Source organism: Euwallacea fornicatus, chromosome 34 (genome assembly GCF_040115645.1).
Source record: "Euwallacea fornicatus isolate EFF26 chromosome 34, ASM4011564v1, whole genome shotgun sequence".
In the NCBI taxonomy this organism is placed as follows: domain Eukaryota; kingdom Metazoa; phylum Arthropoda; class Insecta; order Coleoptera; family Curculionidae; genus Euwallacea; species Euwallacea fornicatus.
This window is the reverse complement of record NC_089574.1, coordinates 1,029,865-1,052,361: the sequence shown is the minus strand read 5'-3', so window position 1 is coordinate 1,052,361 and position 22,497 is coordinate 1,029,865. Positions and strand designations below refer to the sequence as shown.

Here is a 22,497-nt window from a genome sequence, read left to right as displayed (position 1 = left end):
AAGTGCCGATTATTATGAATCACGGTCTAACACCGTCTTGGGTTTAACCCGGAAGTTTGTTGATGTAAGAGGCTTTAATGTTCTGGCATTTCTCTCCTAAATACGCAAATAATTCATTCTAATTTGCATAGTTTTTTGACTTCATTGGTCACTTCAAGTAGTCCCAAATGTTCTCGATAAGGTTAAAATCCGATGACTGCGATAGCCATTTAAGAACGCGTATTTGCTTGTCACAAAAAAACTGTTTTGTCAGTTTCAATGTGTGTTTGGAGTCATTATCGTCTTGAAAAATGAAATGTAGCATGTGATCCCCCACATAAAAGGTAACAGGGCATTTTTTAGTAAACCCCTTATACATAAATTTGTCCATGATGCCTTTAATTCGATGCAGCGGACCTAGTCCAAGTCTAAAAAACAACCCCGACCCATCACACAGACTCCGCCATATTTAACAGAGGGTAGCATATACCAGCGATTCTCAAACTTTTTCTCTTAGTGCCCTCCTGTTCGGACTTGAGCAATTTCGCGTCCTCAAATCTGCAGGAGTTGAAATTACACTATGCAGCACTGTCTAGTTTAGGGCGCCGGAGATGCTGCCGGAAGGGTCGTGCCAGATACCGAAGGTTCCTGAAACTTTTAGATTGAAGTGACACGACCATAAATAAAGACGTGAATTTATGGTTGTTATTAGTTATTTTGATGAGTGTTATTCTGTTACACAAACAATTTTCAAGTCTGATGTTCCAGCACTACGTATTATCGTGGGTTATTAGTGGGCGGTACGAATTGGTACATTTTTTAAACGAAAACTTGGGGATGAAACGGCTTTTACATCGACAGATCCAAATGGAGATGGTCCCATATCTAAAACACGAAGATATGACCAACCATACCTAAATTGCAACTTTACTAGCGCTGAACTAAGTGATGCCTCAATTAAAAAAAAATCGTAGCAAAATTCCGTAACAGATTATTTTTACTAAAGCTTTCTTATTTAGTATATATTTTTGAAGAACTTAATACACTTAATCTTCAGTTTCCGGGAAAACTTGTAAATGTATTTGATTTGGGTCGAAAAATTGATTCTCGTTGTAAGAAAATGCAGTTATAGAATCACAAATTAAAAGGAAACTGTTTTGAAATGATTTCCACTTTGTGTGAATTTACGCAGGATTTCCCATGGGACGAGAATTACAAAGCTGTGAAGGTTAGAAATCATAAAAGGTCCATAGGAAGACCTGAATGCGAATTTTAGACGATACTTCTCTTCAAAAGATTATGTCAAATTATCCCGCGGGAGCTGGGGTTTAAATTCATTTAGCAATAAACCTCTCATGCCATAGCTACAAGAATAAGAACCACTGGTAGATATTTCAATAAGCACTTCACGAAAATTAAATTTTGTTAACACATTTTTAACAAATTTCCGAACTGAACTTGAGTGACTACTCCCTTATAAAAGCTAAAGCGCTTAGAATTCTCTTGCCTTTCCCAACCTTTAATCCTTGTAAAACTGGATTTTCGGCACTTGCTGCCTTGAAATCTAAATACCGAAAGAAGCTTCAGATGAAAAATAAATTCAGAGTGACCATCTCTAATATAGAACCAAATTTAGACAAGTTCTGCGCCTTACAACAGGTGCTTGATAGCCATTAGTTTTTGGAACCTCATAATAAGTTTCTTCGTCTGTTAAATAAAATTTTAATAAAGGATTTTTCCAGGCTGTAACACCTCGTAATAATGTAGAAGGACCCCCCCCCTGCCCCAAAGCCGCTTCACATAGTTGGAAAATCGCTGACATATACTTAGGAGCTATTCTTTCATCGCATAGACGTCACACATAGTTGATGCTATAAGATCTACTGAGATTGAATTTCGATTCGTCGGAAAAACAAACTCTCTTCTAATCATTCAAATTCCAATACAAAGGGCTACGCGCAAGTTCCAACGAATCATCCCATTCTTTTTGCAGAGCAATGGTTTTTTGGCGGAATGACCTGCAAAAAAGTTAAAATCATTCAACCTTTTTTTATTTGTTATTCCTTTCGTAGCAATTTCATTTTTTTCATCTGTCTTACCGTTCTGAATGAATATTTAGACGAGATGGTTTTGATCAACCTAACCCTTCCAGCTCCAAGTTTAATAGGCCGGTCATTTCTTTGAGTATCTGCAATTGTCCCCTTTGCTTGTACTTGTTGATAATCGCCCAAACTGCTATACCTCTGAGATTTAAAGTTTTTGCATTATCTACTTACCCTCTGCAACTAAATTACTTTAGTTTTCACTTGAAATGTAATTTGAGGTCCTCGAAGCGTCCTGAGATATATGTGTGAATCGTACAACAAAATTTTAATAATATTTACTCAGCAAGAACTCAACACAAAATGACAATCTATATGTATATTTCTGTCCAAACAAAGACCTGAATTCTTTTGATAATCCATTTTTCTGCAACGAACTCAAGATAAGCATTCTAAATACATTTCGGTTTACAGTTATAAAATTTATTTATAACCCAAGAAAATTAAAATTCATTTTCTGGAAAATTTTCAAGGAATTTTTTATTATCAATGCATATACTATTGTCCATTGCAGTAATTAGAACTAATTGCGATTGTCCGTTCAGCCATACCACAACCTGCATCTTTAGCAAAATCGTACATAGGTATACACATATTGATATACGAAAAATATTATTTAGTGTATAATATTACATATACAGGGTGTCCCACAAGTGTTTCATTATATTTCAGTGGGTAATAGTACATTGAAAAATAATATGACTCCCTATATAAACCATAATCCAATAATGCTTCATTAAGAAGATACAGGGTGTTAAACTTAAAACACACCTGGAATATTTCAACGTATCAGAGTATCAATGAACAGGCGAACTCAATTATGTATTGAACAAAATGGCCACCAATTTGAACAATTTCTATAATGTTATAGCAAATTAATAATATTTAAAACAAACTTAATGTTATTAAAACCATTTAGAGAATATCGTGCATATAGACGGTATTCAATTTTTTACTGGCAAACGATACGTCGGACGAAAAAGAGTCAAGTGAGCATTTTTCTTCTAAATGAAATTAAACTTCTAAAAATAATTTTTATTTTGATAAAAAGCAGTGGCGCACCATGTTTCTCTTTAAAAATGTGCTGAGAGGTGTCCGTACGCACGTCACTGGTGAAACGAAAAATAGCCCTTTTGCATAAATAAATGCTTCTACATTAACTCTCAAAACATGCCAAATTTCACTTACATATCTCAAACGGTTTTGAATATATCAATAAAAGTTAGATTTTTCAAGTAAAGTTTAACACCCTGTATCTTCTTAATGAAGCATTATTGGAATATGGTTTATATAGGGAGTCATATTATTTTTCAATGTACTATTACCCACTGAAATATAATGAAACACTTGTGGGACACCCTGTATAATATATTATCGGAATTATCAGAAACAGCAATGCTTTCATTTTAATTTAATCTAATAAGGTTTAGTTAACTCTAATTGAGAATCTGTTTTAATCTTTATCGTAAAAAAAGTCCTAATAGTATTTTTTGAAATTTGATTCTACTATGGGCAGAGAGTCATCATACCCACTAAATTTATCAGCATTTTGAATATCTAGAATTAACAAAAAAACAACGTCGAAATTGGCAGAGAAATAAAGATTTTATAACAGTAGTAAGTCCTTAACCCGGACACGCTGTACAACTTGAAGTATAGTGTCGAACTGCTACATATTCAATTTCCCGGAACATGTCCTGCTAGAGAACAAAAGGGTCACTAAGACACTTTAATACTTCCATGCGATTTATTCGTCTGTTTTAAACTTCATTTATTTTAAATTTACCATTTGCGTTGAAAAAACAGTTATAATTCCAAAGTTCAAAAACGGACCTTGATGACCATGACTGACAAGATTCGACCGCAATTACATTATCAACAAATTCGTGGATCAGTACCACCATGTGTTCAAAATGGCTTTTTGCTAACCTTGTGTATTTTAGTTTTTGATCTACTACTATATGCTTTGCACGCTGAAATATGCGGGTTGTGTTTGATGCATTCTATGAAAAAAGTAAATATGGAATATGTGCGAAAAACCCATTCTCGCATTATAATATGTGAGAACAAGTCCCATCTTTCCACAAGGTATAATCCTTTCACAAGGAAAACAACAATAATATTATAATATAGAGTCTCAATGGATTTAACGTAGTAAACATCCACCCTTTTTGTCTATTGTTAGATAATTAGCGTTTTATATTCTACACAATCTTCAAAAACAGATCATTAAACTGTGCGGACGACATTGAGTTTCATTGTCGTTTAGCAATGTGTGTAGTTCGAAACAAAGATACCTACCTACATCGAAGAACATTTAACATTGTAAATTTGTTCAAGTCAACGTTAGTGTTACTTTTTAAATTTGATACAGTGATATTCCCATAATTTTGGGTCACTGCTATATGTCTTTTATTAAAGCCAAATCAGCATCACTTTTGCGTAGCATACCAATTTAGATTTCAGAGGAATATACAGAGTTTTGTATGCACTGAACTAAAATGTGTTAAAATTATTTGTCTGCACCTGTTAAAATATAACAAGATTACCTTTCATGTTGTCCAGGGTAACGTGGGTGAATTAACAACAACAATAATAATAATAATAATAATCATCATCATAATAAAAGAAACAGACGAAATAAAGACAGAAAATACTAAAAAAAACCGACAAATAAATAATAATAATAATAATAATAAGATTGATAATATATAAAAGAATCTTTATTTTGAAATTATTTGCAAACACAAGCTGAAACCTCAACGCAAAAAAATTTTTGCTAGAAAATATATATTGAACCGTATATATTTATGCTAAATGAGTGTTATTGTTCAATTTTTACCAAAAAAACAAATTATGGTCAAATCAAATGTAGGGAATTTCTGAAAAATTATAATACGCTAATGCAATTTATGCAAATATATATATAAACAATCTTTATTTCCTCGGAAATAGGCTATCGACCTGTCAGGTTTTTCTGCCTGTGGTACAATGGTAATCTTTTGGTGACTAAACACTATCACATTACATCTGGAAGTGCTCCCAAAGGGTGTTCGAAGGGAAAAGGAGGCGGGATTGTCTTGTCTGTCTCGTTAAGCAAAGTGGGCTCAGTATAGTTGAGTTGTTGGTGTTCTTTTTCCATCTGTTCTGTAGTTGTCGTAGTCTTTCTGTTATTCTTATCATGTTTGTGCGTTCATACAGTAGTTGGTTAGGTAGGTTGTGTAACGGGTTTTCGGGGTGTCTTAGTTTTGTGATTAGTCTTAGTGCAATCTGTTCTGTAGTCTGTATGTGTTTGCTTGTTTTTTCAGTTGCATTTGCCCTCAGTACGTGCCCATAGTCCAATAGTGGTCTGCAAATGGTTTTGTATATTTTTGTGGCGGTTTCCATACTAATCCCTTTGTCTTTGTATGTCAGTGTTCGGAAGTGTTTGGCCCTTTTTATGATTTCTAGTCGAATATTTCGTACGTGTTTCGTAAATTTTAGTTTATTGTCTATTGTTATTCCCAAATACTTCACGTCGTTTCTTGGTTTAGTCGTGTGTCCGCCTGTCATTATCGTTGGTGAGCTGTCTTTGATGTGGTGATTTGAAAGTAGAAGTTGATTTTTCGTGTCGTTTGGCGTTAGTCTCCATTTGTAAAACCATGTCATGGTTCTGTTTGTCAACGTCTGAAGCTTTTCCACGGCTTTCTTAGTAGTTTTGTCGTGTGCAATCAGCGTTGTGTCGTCCGCGTATTGCAAAATTGACATTTATATTTTCTATAAAAAAACCAAACAATGTTCGTATGATTTTGATAACATGGAAATTTCTTAGAACTATAGCGTTCTGCTATTTTACACCAAAGTACCGCCAGTTGTAAAGTAGAGTAAAAAAGTACCAATATTGAATTTCTCAATTGTATCTCATATTCCGATTGCAGATTAAAAAAAAAGCTATTTTTCGGTCATTTGTCTTAGGGAAAAAATGATTTTGTTTAGAGCGTATTAAATAAATGCCGTCTGAGTGTTATTCACTGTATAAATAATGGAGATTTAGCATCTTTAATAAAAATACCCATCATTTGCAAAATAATGAAGTCTTCTTTGGGTGGTCCATTCTCAAATCAAGTCAGGCATTTCATCTACATATGCTACACAGATTTTACGCTGAATAACAATGAAAATGAATGAATCATTGCTAATAGTAGTGGGTTTTATATTTATAAACATCCTTGCTTGGTTTAACTACAGAGTAATTTTTGTAGAGCTAGAAGAGTAAACATATTTCTTCCTACGAATTTGCGGTAAAGTTGCTTTATAGCACACATTCACGAATTGAAATTAACCTTTATAGCACGGTAATAGTAACGGATATGTCCGGAAGTAGTCGGAAATTTTTAAGCGCTCTTTTGGTTTCAATTATTGTCATAATTGCTTTATAATAAATATATTGACGTTTTAAAAAAACTAAGTAGTTCTGATTACTCCTTTCATTAATAAAAGTTCAGCTGCAGATAATATTTTAGGACTTTTAAATTAAATAGTTTGATAATCGCACTGATGTGTGTGCGACAAAGTGCTACTTTCGAGTTCCAAATGTGTGAGGTAGAGTAATCACTACCTCATAGGAAAAATTAATTGAGTTGTTTACCGCATTTTACGCACTATTTCTACAATTCGAAGATATCGCGCAATACCATATTTTGTTGCACATTTTAGATAATAGGAAATAAAACGTCATAAGTAAGATTTAAAGGCGGTTTAGACATCAAGGATTTGAGTGTCACTCAGATTTTTTTTAAAATAAATTTTGAACCTTTTCAGAATCCTTTGAAATGAATGCATACTAAATGAAATTATAGCAAATTTTTAGTTAATATCTATTGAACCTATGGACGGTAATTTCCCCTAGTTTTTATTAACATCATCGCGCGTTACTTGAAGACTTACGTAAGTTACTTTTTTAAATATTCATTATCGCTATTCACTTACCTTAATGAATGCAGTTAAATTATCTCATAGCAGCACACCATTACAGAAATTATTTAATTAAAAAACTCGTAATTGTGTTCATCAAATATCCATTTAATCATTAATATGACCAAATAGCCTGTTATATCTTTGCAACTTTTTGCAGAAAAACTTTGTGATCATAATTGATATTTTGTGAATGTTCCATATAAGATAAATGTTAGAGCGTCTACGACTCCAGATTATCGGAGGCGAGCAGTGGCCCTCTATGTAAATCACAGTCTAAATCAGAATGTTTCCTCCGAAAAAATGGGAAATAAGACTCAATTTGTGAGTGCATAATCTGAAAATCTTTATTATTATATACAAAATATCCGGTTATCAATTCAGTATTTACAAATGTCACAAGTTACAACAACACATACACATTTTATCCTTAGAACTAAGAAAACAATAACATCAGGCAAGACACTAACAGCCTATAATAGAGTAGCCCCGCCTCTGTACCAGTCGACAGCGTTGCCTTGTTTAAATCATTTTATACAAATCAGACAATTTTTCATTGAGACGAATTCATTTTATTGCCCCGTTCAAAACTTACAATAATTACTATTTTAAATAATAATACCGATATACCTAAATAAATTTAATTAAATACCATATCTACATACTGCTACTAATAGAAGATAAATTTTATTTAAACAACCTAAGTGCGAAATAATTATTTAGTAAGACTTTAGACCAACGTAATAGTAATAATAATAATAATAATAATAATGTTATTTACAATAAGTGTTCGCATGATTAAATAGGACTATCATTGCATGTATCACAAATTCAGTAATTGCTCAGAATATTGGAATTATCTTAAGAATCACAATAATACAATTTAAATAAGCAAGCTAAGAATAGTTTTAATAATAATAAACAAATAAATGCGCAGTTTCAATTTGGTGAAAATATTATTCAGATTGTTTAATTAACATTTTATTTTGAATTCCTCCACAATGTTTCGCATTGCGCCGATGAAATCTAAATAATAATTTACCCATTAGCTTAAAAAGGTAATAAAGCAAAAGCAAATTTCTTTAGCCAGAACTATGTAATGGAGTTCTGTCCCCTCATTAAGACAGTAACCACTAAGCGGGGTGCGTTATTTTTCACGGGTTGAATTTAATTTTACTAAGGATATAGTAACTGCCAAAACTACGACTTAAAATAGAGAATGAGTATACTGTTTCTTAAAAGGTAACTGTTGTGGCTATCAAGTATGGTGAATTGGGAAATAAATTTTATTTTGTAAAGAAATTGTGAAATTCTTTGGCTCTTAAAATGGGAGAGTCAAAATCATCTAAAATTTTACGTACGTAATAAATTTTAAAAAAACCTTTCATTCTAAGCTTCACAGAATCTTATCATTTAAAAAACGAATTATGACTTCATATCTTTGATACGTATCAATAAGAAACGTAAGAATGTTTAAAGAAGCATTCGGGTCTTCCCAGCCATTTTTTTACCACACTGTATATTTTTTAGTTTCTGTAGTGTCCCTAATTCTTGAACTAATTTGAACTAATCTAAAAATTGACTTCTATCACATAAAATGTCAAAAACGTTTGCAACGTTAAGTCTTCGCATGACAAGGCGACAACGAGAAAATAATTTTTGCACAAACTCAAACTGTTTATATGTTACGATTCACGACACTGCAAAATTTGAAACGTGAATGTGGCTAAAACAGTTAAAAGGCGGATTTCGGCATGTTTCAAAAAATATAAAATTTTATCGGCTGTTCCACTGGAAGTTTCCATGTTGCCATTTGCATCGGTTAGGATTGGCAATTTTGCACTCAGAAAAATATTTGAATTATGAACATCTATAAAATAGCTAAAACGTGGATTTTTGTTTGTTTCAAAAAGAACAAAATTTCATCGGGCGCTTCACTAGAAGTTTTCATATTATTACTAGTATCGGTTAGAATTGGCACCCTTGAATTCATAAATACGTTTGCTAGTGATATAGACCAAAATTTACTACTATAGCTATGAGCCAAATTCGCGAAATTACAGAATTTTGCTTTAAAAAAATGTTGAACATAGTGACTCAAATTAAACTGTCATGTATGAATATATTTTTGGTATTGTTATGCAGGAATTTTATGTGGGCTCGGAAGTTGAGACACCTATAAAAACCTGAAACGACCCGAATTCATAACGCATCCGCCTAAATCCGTTACTTGAGGAGCATGAAAAAGAAAAAAAAAACAATCGTCACGATTCAGGAGCGGCCTCGCTGGGACTATGATACACACTCCCAGCGAGACCTTGTTTACCGTTAAAACATCGTCCTTGGCCGCTAAAATATCGTCCAGAACGCTTTTTCACCTGTCGCCCACCTTAAAACCTAATATCACATTCTTTAGAATACCGAATATGGTCGCACCGCCCTCCCATTGCATAGAGTCACACATGAGATTCCAGAGGCACCTTGAACACGTTCGATTCCGGGAAACTCTGCGGTCTCGAGCCAATCAAGTGTTGCCGAAGTGCAACCACCATGTTATCCGGACCAATGAGGTTAATTTCGAACAGGAAGCGCTCCCTGCGCGTCGAACTCAAGTCCGGCGAACTCGTCCTAATACCTTTGTCTTTGTTGTTCTCGATGTTGGGATCGTTCTCCTGGTTCCTGTTGGTATCCATTAAGTAAGTGACTTTGTCCGGGTCCTTGGTGCCCCCCACCGTGTGTCTCCTTTTGATTGAGCGATCGGGCATTCCGTTTTTGCGCTTGTTTTTCGTCGATTCCTTCAACCGTCTCCCTGACGCCAATATCTCCCTTCTCTTGTTGATGTTGCTTTCGGTTTTCTCTGTTTTGGTCAAACTATCTGATCGCTTCAGGCTCTCACTGCGTCTGACTTTGCCACTGATCGGAGTGATTGTTCGCTCAGACTTGTTAAGTGATTCGGACCGTCTGAGTTTCGAACCGGCTCTGCTCTGAGCAATTAGAGTAAGAGATATGTGTCTCTCATTGTCGGGCACATCACTCTCCGATGCTTTAGTGTCCTCCTCCTTCTCAGTTAGTTCATTTTTCAGTTCTTTTCTTTGGTCCAGCGCCGGCTTAAATATCTTAAGTGACGAATATTGGCTTTTGTGCAGGCTGGGATTTTTGTAGAGATCATTGGTTTTTGGTTTGCTCTCCTTAATGTCGTTGATCGCTTTTGTTGGCGCCTTCTCTGGAGACGGTTCGTCTGCGTACGGGATGTCATCCGTTGATTTTTCCTTCAGTTTTTGATCAATGAGCTTCGTCATCGTGCTCAGGAGGGATTCTAGAATAAGGATAATTTTGTTATCGGAGTTTTAGAAATTAAGACATTGTTTAGAGGATAGCCGAAGTTATTTGAAATTGGTAAAAAAGTGAAATGTTTATTGTAAGGATGTTCGATAATTTGTACTACAAAATTTTGTGATACTACTGTGAGAACTGAAGTAACATATCGCCACTCGGACTGTAAATTCCTTCACGGACAAAGATCTAATTATTCGAAATTTTGCAGTCCAAACGACAATATTTCCTAGCAGTTGTGCGCATGTAAGAAGATTTTTGATTTTGTCTATTTCATTTCAATGTTATTTCTGTCAAACATTAGTTAAATAACGAGAAAACTGCTATGCGGGGTTACAAGTTACTGGTGTTTTTGTTAGCTGGACGGAAGCACTTAGCGATTTCGACTGGGTCAGTGTACGAAATATTTGTAAATTTTGCATATTGGCTTTGAGATTGTCCATATATATATATATATATATATATATATATATATATACGTTTATAGTTCTATGTTGTCAGAATTGTTCAGAATACTCCGCATCCATATATGTATATATATATATACACATATATTTCATATAGCCACAACATGACCTTTTATTGTGCTGTATGTTTTAACTGTGTCTGTATATTCTGAACAACGGTACCTGTCACCATTTCACGGCCTGTAATGTAAATAATACTATTATAGTATTAATAATACTAAATAAGTATTGAAAAAAATTATTAAATAGTATAAGTTTTTTCGAAGAAACGTCTTCATGGCGCCCAGATTATTAATAAAAAAAGGGGTAAATTAGATATATCGAATAAATGTGGTAAATCAACCACACCTAAAATACCTCATTGTAGTTCGACACTATAAAGTGGGAGTGTGATACATGAGTTTGACTAATTACGCATTATTGAAGATATAGGTGCCCGGTCTTTTTTTAACTATGTAATGTCAAAGTTCCGGATTTGCTCGATTTCAGATTGGCACAAAAATAGGCGGCAGGTATTTCGCACGCATTGTTCAGTCGAAATCGCTAATAGAAATATCAAGTTCCTTAAGCCGAAGTGAGACAATGGGAAACAGTAATTTTAAATCAATTTTAATATAAAAAAAACTAAGTTAGTTCAGCTAAGCCAGACAGGTACTCAAATTACCCCATAAGAACAGCATTGCTGTCAGAAATACAGTTAATTCGACAGCAATTCTATTTTTATGAAACCACTCAAGTAGCATCAAGGTTTAGCTGAACTCCCTTTCGACCATGATTTTTTATATACAAAGAATAGGTAACGTGCGGTAGCACACTACAAAAGTCGTACAAAAAATACATGCGTCACATGTTCGAAAATTATTTTCTATACCCATTAGGAAAACACTATTCCCGACAGAATTTGCATAACATGGGGCGATATATTTTTTAAATTATTTATTTATTGCATTCGCGATAATATAAAGGAGAACTTGACCTGAACAAAAATGGAATTTATGTGTTAGAATTCTAGTCTAGTAGTGTGTTCAATCCACACTGCTGACTCACGGTACAGAATAAAGATGTTAGTGTTTGAAAGATTTGAAATTCAAATATATATGTGTAAAAATATATTTGTATATTTTTAATAAAACACACAAACTTGATAGTTTTCCCAATAAATCTCACTTCAAGTTACGTGTAATACGCAGCGGGTCGTTGTTCTACCTTATTTTTAGCAACTTAGAGACGATTGTATAATTGTCGGGTTCGGGGAGGTCTTTGCGGTGCCGCCGAGGGAGGCCGCACAGGCCTCCAACCGGGGATCGGTGCCAAGTTTTGAGCATTTGCGCCTACAGAGTGCCACAATAAATCTAAGTGCGAACACACGTTTCTAATTGATGCGTTTCGGGACGCACGTGAACAGGGAAGCAAAGGGCGAAAGCAGTTTTTATCAACTTACCGTCATCCGTGGGTAATTTGTGCAACGAATCCAAGGAGGCTCGTCTTTGACCGTCGTTCTATAAGAAAGTCAGAATATAAATTAAAAATTTTCCTTAACAGAGAGTTGTATGCACAAAGTTTAATTCAGTTATATGTAGGATGTCATTTCATTCGCCCCAATGGATATCTCCAGTATTATCAGTTCTCTAAAAATCTTCAAATTAAAAAAGCTTCACACCTCCCTCCAAATTAACGAAAAGCAAAATTACATAATTTTTGATTTTGCGAACTGGTAGTATTAGTACCCGTTAAAAATAAAATTACAAAACATCAAACGTCCTGCATTTTTAAAACCGCGAAAAACACATCGACACATTTTAATCCGAAACATACAACAGAGATACATTAAAAAAAAACAAACTGGTCTGATTTTGACAATTTACGATGCCCTCTTTTCATAGCAGATCCTGATGATTTGGAAACAAACATGAAGCTTCTGTAATTGAAGATGTAGCTTCTGCGCAATTTTTTCTGTGAAAAACACTACAATTTTACATCAGATATTTACCTCACTCTCAAATTTTGTTTTCTTCAAACCCCCGTTTGAGTTCAAATCCAACGCGCTTGAGTTTACGTTCTCCACTGAGCTCCCCCTCCTGATCCCATACCTGGAGGTGTCAAAACCACCACTGAGCTCACCCTGTGCCCTGGTGCCAATGCTGTTATTGGTCACAGCGCCGTAAGAGTGCCGGGTGACCTCACTGCTAGTGTTGTATTGCGTAGGATCCATGGAGTTTAGACTGTTACGGTTGAGCGAAGGAATAGGGCGAGAAAAAACATTGGTTGCCGAGTGCGTTTTGGTCAGTAAATGGTCGTGATGTGGTTTAACTACAAGACGTGAAGTGGTGTTTACGTTGCTCGCCGAGGAACTTAGAGGACCACGCGGATCTAATCAAACAAAAAAGTTTTTACTACAGGGAATACTAAAAAAAATTTTTAAATGTTAATTTTGATAAAAATGTATTATTCTGTTTATACAGATTATAATTATTTCACTAAAAAAATAGTGATATTAGTCATCTGTCTAAATTCGTGCATGGCACTCACGTCTCTGTTATAACAATCTAGGTATATATTATTGATAACCAGAAAAAATAGGAAAGAAATCCAGACGGTGTCCGCCCAAGAAATCTATCCTTAACGTTATGTGAACGCAATGGATAGAACGCAACATACTGAATATACAAGAAGCAGTGACATACTATCACCACAGAAATCATTTTGCAATTTTTGTGTAAACTATGTTGACAAAATGATCTATTTTTATGAATTCTAAAACATGTTGCACGAATTAGCTTTAAAACAACCCTGTCCACAAAGCACAACATTGAAATTTCTCTTGTGAATGTGATAGAAATTACGTTTAAAAATTATGCACATCTTGTCAAAATTTGTTTCATCAAGTAAAATGTATTCTGCGATTTGATAATGATTTTCCACTTAAAAACAATAAATATTTCATGCTATTGTAAACTTACCCACAGATATTTCAGTTATCCTGGGTTTCTGCAACATCGCCTCTGTCTCCTTCTTAAATATCTCGATCCTTCTGGAAAAATCGGATTGGTCAGTTTTATAGTTAAACCACGAATTTTTCTCTGCTGCCGATTGTTGTTTATTTTCATTCGGAACTTCTATGCCGTCCGTCGCAGGCGGATTTGAGTTAATTTTGCTACTTTCCATTCCTCGATCGGACATCTAGAAAATAAACATAAACTTACTGAGCAATCCAGAAATTTAGATCATTTCAACATCAACTTCAGAGTAAAAACTCACCTTATCCGCCTCACTTATAATGCCGAAATGGTCAAAGGTCCTTTGACTAGTCGGAGTTGTCGGCTCGTCTTTAATCAATTCGTGATGGTGCGTTCTCGAGGGTTTTCGCATCACTTTCCTATGGGCAGCCGTAAGCAGAGACGAAAGAAGAGCCCCGTTCTTTTCCTTCTGATCCTTTAAAGCTGTAATTTATTTTAGTTTTGATGATTTTTAACTCTTTCAAAGTTCAGAAATTACCTTCATATTTGCTAATATTATTCAATAGCGCCTGATGATTGTTCATTTCAAAGTCATCGCAATAGGCAGGAACGGCTAAAGGCACCAGAACGGCCTCGTTGTCGGTTTCTGGGAAGAACCAGTCGGCCTGAAAGTTACGTTTTAGATTAGTTAGCAATCCAATACGCAAATTTACTATACTCATGGACGTACATTGGCGATCAAACTCTCCACAATTTTGCACTGATTAGTCATGTTAGTCACCATGCTTTCCATCGTCTCGCTTTCCGGCCTGACTATAGTCGGACCAAACACTATTGCCAGGTTTTTGGCCTCCATCCTGTTAGCGTCCGAATTATCGGCTACCCTCTTCAGGTGCCTGATCACGTGTTTCAGAGTGTGGTAATTGTGTTTTGGCAAATTCCGCACCAATCTTCTCAGTTCCTCTAACCTCAATTTAGGGTCTTCGATTTTGTCAGCCTGAAAGAAAAAAAGTATCTATGGTAAAATCTCCTAAGAGCGGATGTACAAGGGGAATTTATTTATGTTCCACTTTAACAACATTTCTTTCACTGCTAAACCCCATTCCCAATTTACCTTAATAAAGTGCGAATACAGTGCCGAGGTAACCAAACTTTCGGGCATCTTCCTTAGAAATGCCTTCAACAAACTGCTGACCACGTGGAGATCGTTCCATCGAGGATCGTCCAGAGGAACTTCGTCGAAGTTGCGGTTAATCTCCTCAGAGAGAGCAGTCATAGAAGCGTTATTGCCGGGTACCCTGTATATGCCAATCACTTGGAGACCCTTTTCATCGATTATGTCGGTGCACACCTCAACGAAACGCGGCAAAAAACTATTTTGGTGGGAGGTGATGCAGTGCTCTATCGGAACACCGAAAGTCGATCTAGAATTGAAAAAGTGACTATTGAATATTTCCAAAGATTTGAAATATTCTGGAAAATGTTATTATTGTTTCGCGTACAGAGGGTGACAACTGAAAGTGAATATGCTTTGTACCTATTATATATTGTAATTTAAAATATAACCACTTACACAGATAATAAGACGATTTTGGACTTGCAAGACTTACCCATCAGGTGCAGTAGGCGAACATGGCGAACTAGCCCCCTGATTAAACTTCTTAAACTGTTTTGCCACTCTTCCCCTCCACGTTTTGCTTTTCGGGCTTGTTGTAGTAACCGAGTTCTCTTGGTGCGAGGGTTTCCTGGTCTTACTGACCTAAATATTAAAGTCAGCCGTGTTAATTATCAGTATCACAATACAGGTATGCAGTAATAATTTTCACGGAAACCACGAAACTAACCAATATTGTGTCTTCATTCCAACGTTTCAATGAGTATTATCTTGTCGATAAAGTTGTCATGACTTTAACCTGTCATGTCCGAATGTGATTTATTGAAGGCAACTCTAGAGCTTCCAATAATGAGCTTTTAGGAATCCTTCACATTGTTTTTTAATTTTTTATAAAAAAGACTTCATGAATTGTGAGTTTAAAAATACTGATATCAAATTTCACTTTTAATACCAATGAAAACTTGTTGCCCTCTTTGTAAAAATAAAAACATGTTTATTGCGAATAAGATGGGGCTGGTTGCTGTAATTGGGTTTATAAAAGAAATCTTGTTTTCAATATCTATTTTAGTATTAACGTAGCAAGAAGTCAACCTCATGTGATAAAGTCTAGCCGATTATAAACGAAATTAAATTTTACCATGGAAGAAACTGATGACAGTTATCTTCATCCTCACTAAATTTTTCAATTGTAATTACAACTTTAAACTTAGTTCTGGCCAATTGCTTTCAATTTATTCTAAACTCTAAATTCCCTCAGGGCAAATGCTAAATTCTGGAAAGACAAATAGGCAAAGCCCGAAAAAAACATATAATCTGTTAAACTTAAAAATATTTTCAAATACTGACAAGATTCGAACGACAATTTCGATCTGACTGCCATTTCTTGGGGTTAAGGAGTTTCTAAAAACACCATCTCTCCTTAAAATTGCCAATAAATTTACAACCAATACTGAAATTTCTGCTAAAGATTAAATTTCTCATATAAATCCAGCTTAACAAGAAGCTTTTTAGATATAAATATCCCGGAAGCAAATCAAATATATTTTGGAAAACAAGAAGTTCCAATTACTGTAGCAAACTTTCGGCGTGGCCCACTTCATGGAAATAAAATTGCTTTTAGATTGAATAATCCTCCTAAGGTGACATGAAATTTTAAATTTATTGGGATTCAACCTACTGGTGACTGGCCTGTCGGAGACCTATTCCGACTGGAACTCGACGATTTTCCATTTTTGGCCGATGGTTGAGGTGACAAATGGCTGCCTTGGACTTGAATTGTTGTTGACGCTGGATGTGATTGTGGGACAGCTTGCTGTGTGCTACCGGTATGGTCCTAAAATAAGATCTCATGAAAACAAAATAAAACTAACAAACATATCGTCGGAAAACTCCGGCATTAAAATTATATGTTACAGCACTTTAATTAACATCTGAGAACCACGTTATAATTACTAACTGATAAAGCTTATCGCATGAAACTGTCCATACCCAAAGCATAACCAAATAATCATCAACAACTACTTCCATGGTATTAATCCACATTTCACTTGATCATTGACAAATACACTCAAATTACATATTACTCCACATGCGGAAACATTATCCAAAGAAAACCCTGGACCGACTGGGGCAATAATGTCATAAATCTTAAGAGCTCGCGTAAAGATAAAACACTTATCGCATTAATGCGGATTTATCTGTAAGCTAATGCTCGCATACAACTCCAAATAACCTGCGAATTTTTGACGCTAAAAATAAATTCGTCTAAAGTACGTGTGGTAATTTATGTTATTATTGTTTGGGAAGTAAACTTACGCCAGGTGACAATAATAAGTTTCGGCATAATTATCGGGAAAAACTACTGGCAACAAAAGCTGTAGCCTGAAAAAGAATCGATATTCAGATTTTCAACACGAGTTGAGATTCTTTCAAATCGAACTACATCTGTTGGAAAACGGGATTCCGAGGGCAACAGTTAAAGATCGAAACATGATCACTTATATGAAATATTCATATGAGCGATATGCTCACATGATGAATGGTATGCATTCATCAACCTGATGATCAGACGAAGCCAGTGCATTTGCTAGTCCAAATTTATATAAACTATCATTATTTGAGCCGATGAGCGGAACGAGGAAAAGAACATACCAATTTGAGGTGCCACACACCTACGAATCGCCAACCAAATTGTCTACAGCATTTTCTGTAGGAAAAACTAGTGCAAAAATAATGCGATCTTATCCCAGTCAACGGAATATCAATAAAACAGTTTGACTTCTGGCAAGGAAGAGCTAGTTCTTTACAACAGAAAAAAAAGGACAACACACAATACAAGTAATCTGTGCAATACAGGATTGAAATTTTGAGACAAACCCAAAAATTCAACAGCAAAGCATTTCATATTAAAAAAAAATGCGGATAATGAAGCTTTAACAAAATGACACAAAAAATTAAACTGAGCATTGAATCCGATCCATCGTCATCTATCACTTATCACTTCTCACTTAATACTTGGGATGGAACGTTACTACATTAAGATGTTTACTGCCACTATAGAAATAACATGGCAATTACTGTTTACTTCGGTCAATTAATTGCCTTAACCTCCGTAAAAGTATAATATTTTCTTCAAAGTTCAGAATATTCGAGCTTTCACTGTGGATTCAGATGTTAACGAAACGTCATAAATCGTACCAGTTCGGCATCAGTACTAACAGCCACCTGCTGCTGCAACGTCTTCACCCAGTCAGCGAAATCCTCGCTGCTCTCCGCCTGTATGAGAAACTCGGATCTGCAGGGCTTTACCGTGGACATGCGCAAAACGTTCTTTCGTTTGGTATAATCGCCAGCCACGCGTACCGCACTGGTGCGCATGTCCACTCCGGAGGCCAGCGATTGGTCCAGAGAGATGTCTGAAGAACCAAGAGGGCTCTGGAAAAAAACAATGCGTGTTAAAGCAATTAGGAAGGCAAATCCATGAAGCAAATAATTAAATACGTCAAATGCATAGAGTTATGTCACCTGAACTTATTCTATGAACCTATATATTCTTGCTTTCAGTGACGTCTTCTTTGGACACCCATTCTTGTGTGTTTCACACTATATTGTGACAGATATATCTACTTAAAAAACACTGTTTGTATACAGAAAATGTTAATTAAGGCTATGTTTACATGTAAATTGACTTATCGCCGACGACAATGTCATGAATGAATGCCGACGCGAATTTTTTCGCCTCGCAGGCGTTGGAAACATCGTCCTATAGTAAATACGATTAGCCGGTGTGTTATTGCTCCAACAAGGCCAAACGATATCTTAAAAAAATGAAAGTTTTGTTTTGAAGAAATTTTACCACGTGACCGTTATAAGTTTGAAGGATTCGGTCGAACATGTTTTAATTGCCGGCGATGGTCGAGAGAACAATCCAAGCTTTATTATCGCTTTATTAGTTAAAATATTCCTTATCACCACGAAACAATAGGCTTAATTGACGTTTATAAATGTACAGCGTTGCAGATTTTGCACCAATTACCAGTCTCATTCAGTTTGAGAGCTACAATCTGAACTCTCTCCTGAGCAAATAGCCAATTACAGATGAATATCGGACGGATACGGTCGGTTCCAATATGTCTCTGACCGGCGCTGAATACGTGTGCAGCGATGGGTTTTAATTAAAATCCGATTACCGATCTACATCGGCGCAATTTGATCGTTATGTTTTATTTGATTTCTCTTACAGTCGTTGTTAATGAAACCATTTTCTCAGGCTGGTAACGAGTAGGCCTTCCCGCCCGCCCGTCTTAAGGCCGTTGGATTCAAAGGGTCGATAAATCAACTCTGGCGTAAGCAAAACATCCGCGCAATTTCCTTTTCAGCGGGGAATGCGCATGAAATACCTACTGCCCGTATTTTTAGTCGATTTAATCGGAGGTGCGCGCGGGTCTTCGATGGAAAAAAACGAAGTAAATGATTGCGATGTGCATCGTTTGATCGGCGATCAGAGGGACGACGGCCTTGGCCATAATTGCTAAAGAGCACCTACTTGTTTTTGTCCATAATCGGAGATTTTCAGGGTGTTTCAGCTCGTTTCGTGCTCTGTATATTAAGACTAACCAATTCGGAAGATTTACGAACTGAGGGAGATACTTTCATCGATAACTAACTAATGGTAGTTTTACATTATTTCAAATATTTATCTACCACTTTTGTGTACACAAAGTAAACACTCAAATGATTTTGAGGCAACGTTTCATAAAATAGCGGAATAGGGCGGTACTCAATTGCCAGCTGCGGGGCAGGTTCTAATTTCGTCTGTAGAATTCTCACCCTCGACCACTGTTATTTTTCGTCGGAGAGTTCCAAATGTCTTCGCCCAATCAGCTGCTAGAAGCCGGTACCAACTTAACATCTCGAACATTGTCCTTCCCTTCCCATAGTTGAGAGCGTCCGGTAGAGATTTCTGTGATGTTCAGCCTTTATGTCTTAACAGTTATTCCATGTCTCTCTGAGAAAAAGGCCTAGGCATACTTGGTGCAGTTTATATTTACATTTTGCCATGCATACGCTGATCTGAACTAGCGGGTCTGAAGTTCACTTATAATATGTCAATGAGTCGTGTGATATTTCAACGACGATCTTTAATTTTTTTTCCGTTTTAGTGTGTGTCATTAATTTACAGACCTTTTGGCCGCTCATACGTTCAATTGTCATACGTATGACTAGTGAAGTTTGGACCTGCCAAATCATGTCAGGCGTACGTGTTACGTAGGCTACATAATTTCGTATACTTGGAGGATTGAAGAATGGTAAAAGTAACGTACGGAACTGTATGAGGGAGCAAAGGTGAAAAATATGTAGTGTAAGAAAGGAGGTTAAAAAGGGGGAAATGGTATGAGATGTAGAATATGCGAAGGAGAAAATAAAATTGGGTATAATTAATGAAAACAGTTCTGTGTTCACTGAACACAGCCAGGTATGGTAAGACTACCGCCAATGGGGATAGAGGAGATTATACTGTGCATAGAGGTGGTGAAACTGTCTGGTACGCCGGCAGGGAAAAGAATCTTTTTAAACAGGCCAAGCAGGTGAGGAAGAGGGAGGCAATTTGATCGGCAAAAATGCGACGTTTTTTGGTCGCCCGAGAACATCCTTTTGCGAGTCGTCGAAAAACGTGCAATTCCTCTTCTTCTTTTAGGGTCTGAAGACAAAAACTATATTTTAAACGGCCGTTGGACGCTGAATCAAAAACCAATAGCTATATGGAAAACAAAACCGCGGTTTTCAGCGTACATGTTCCGATCTTGTTTTGCCCTGGAAGATCGATCCGAAAACGGCAATTGTAATTTTTTCCACGCTCAAAATTAACTGAAGAAGTAACAATAGCGAAAACCTGTCGGCCAATTAATTCGAGTATCCGTTAATTGACGGAATTAGGAAATTCTCGAGAGGCAATCGCTCAAATTGTGGTCGTGCCATTCTTTGCGTTAACGAGGGCCGTTGGAATTTTTCGCGGCCACATCGGGCATTTCAGGAATCTGTGATTAAGTCCTAAAAGTGACATCGAGTGCTTTAGATTCTCCAATTATAGTTTTTCGAAGTCGTGATGAATCTACTGATATACATATATTTGGTAAATGATGGAGGTAATTTACAGAACGTTTTTGAATAAGTGTAGTAAATTATAAATAATGAATGTATTCTAACTAGTATTAGCGAAAAAACCTAAAAATTTTACCTTTACAGTTCATTGCCGACATCCAAATGTTTTAAAACGCTCTCGATTTATGTTTTCAGTACAAATTGTATTTTAGTAGTTATTTAGACTTGCTGCAGACCCAGGACGGTAACAAGAAATTCCCAGTCACACCGGCGCACTAAACAAATTAAATTTCAGCAAGAATCTTTAAAGAAAAAACCGGTCAGACCCATATTTCTTTATTTTTACTTGCGAAATGCCCCACGTAAACTGGAAGTTTTTAGAATAGTGCCCATGCAATTTAGATATAATCTCAAAATAAAAAATAAAAATACATGGATCGGAGCGTTCTTGTAAAATTTATAATTTTACTGAGTTTATGCAGTACCTACTACTTAATGCAAACCCTGTATATGCCCCAGGTGGTGCTTGCATTGGAAAAATTGCATACTCAGTTGTATAACTAACAATTATAGTGACAATAAAGAAGAAACCTTAGTTCGATAAGTTTAGCCATAACGGTAATTGCCTGCCATTGTTAAGCAGCTAAGCCCTAGCGACTTCAGAGTATGCAGTAGTGCTGATGAGTGCTTTGCACGATAAGCGATAGTCGTTTTCATGCTATCGTACTGTTGCGATTCGCCGTGCCATTTTATAGCTCATGGAAGCAATGCTCTGAAGGATTATCATTAAACAGTTTTATGTGTGTTTGGAGCTTACTTTATTTTACAAATGTATCAAATTCTAAATAATTGCATATTATTTATTGAAATGGTTGTTTGTATGGAAGACGCGTTTCCCATGAAAACACGAAAGCTTATCGAAAAACAACAAGGTTTCGTATGTTACATGAAATTATCTATGACGAAGACTAGTTTCAAAAAGATTCATCCAGAGTTTTCCAACATTTCATTTATCGCACCTTTTTTTATATCCCTCCAGGGTCAATTTATGGGTGGATTTTTAACGATTACTGTTCAATTTTCAGACGAAATTGGAAGGACTACAAGGTTTTATAGGGCTTAATTTAGTTTTTTTTAAAGATTTTTTTACACCTACATACATATATTCTTTTCCTGCACATTTTTGGTGTCAATTTTTGGTTGAATTTCTAACACGTTCAAATTTATTTTTCAAACGTTTTACCAGTAGAGTGCAAATGAACTTAATTTAAAATAAAATTGGCGACGAGTCCACTAAACAAATCAGGTGCTCAAGTACCAGTCTAAATTCATATCTTCCTATACCTATTTCTACTTGAAAGCTCAAATCCTTCTGCGGACTTATTCCCAACCTTAAACAAATTTTTATCGTGTTGGACGATCCGGTGAAAAACCGCTCTAAATTTTGAACAAATTTGGACGAAGTAGGGCGTTTTAATACGAATCATCCA

General features: G+C 35.8%; 1 protein-coding gene across 21 annotated transcripts in view; it reads right to left on the bottom strand.

The window, feature by feature from the left end:
* Nucleotides 1-7,355: 7,355 nt before the first annotated feature.
* RhoGAP19D (Rho GTPase activating protein at 19D) overlaps nt 7,356-22,497 on the bottom strand; it is a 167,166-nt gene continuing 152,024 nt past the window's right edge. For 20 of the 21 annotated variants that reach the window (XM_066299549.1, XM_066299557.1, XM_066299550.1 and 17 more), the window contains 11 exons: nt 18,104-18,340; nt 16,584-16,739; nt 15,402-15,550; nt 14,906-15,215; nt 14,522-14,788; nt 14,330-14,456; nt 14,093-14,274; nt 13,795-14,014; nt 12,825-13,204; nt 12,276-12,333; nt 7,356-10,350 (listed from right to left, as the gene is read on the bottom strand). In XM_066299549.1, the coding sequence (XP_066155646.1) occupies nt 9,491-10,350; nt 12,276-12,333; nt 12,825-13,204; nt 13,795-14,014; nt 14,093-14,274; nt 14,330-14,456; nt 14,522-14,788; nt 14,906-15,215; nt 15,402-15,550; nt 16,584-16,739; nt 18,104-18,340 (2,946 nt within the window). In that variant the 3' untranslated portion in view covers nt 7,356-9,490. Of the gene's footprint in view, nt 10,351-12,040; nt 12,166-12,275; nt 12,334-12,824; nt 13,205-13,794; nt 14,015-14,092; nt 14,275-14,329; nt 14,457-14,521; nt 14,789-14,905; nt 15,216-15,401; nt 15,551-16,583; nt 16,740-18,103; nt 18,341-22,497 lie in introns of all 21 variants that reach the window. The other variant, XM_066299569.1, reaches the window with a different exon arrangement.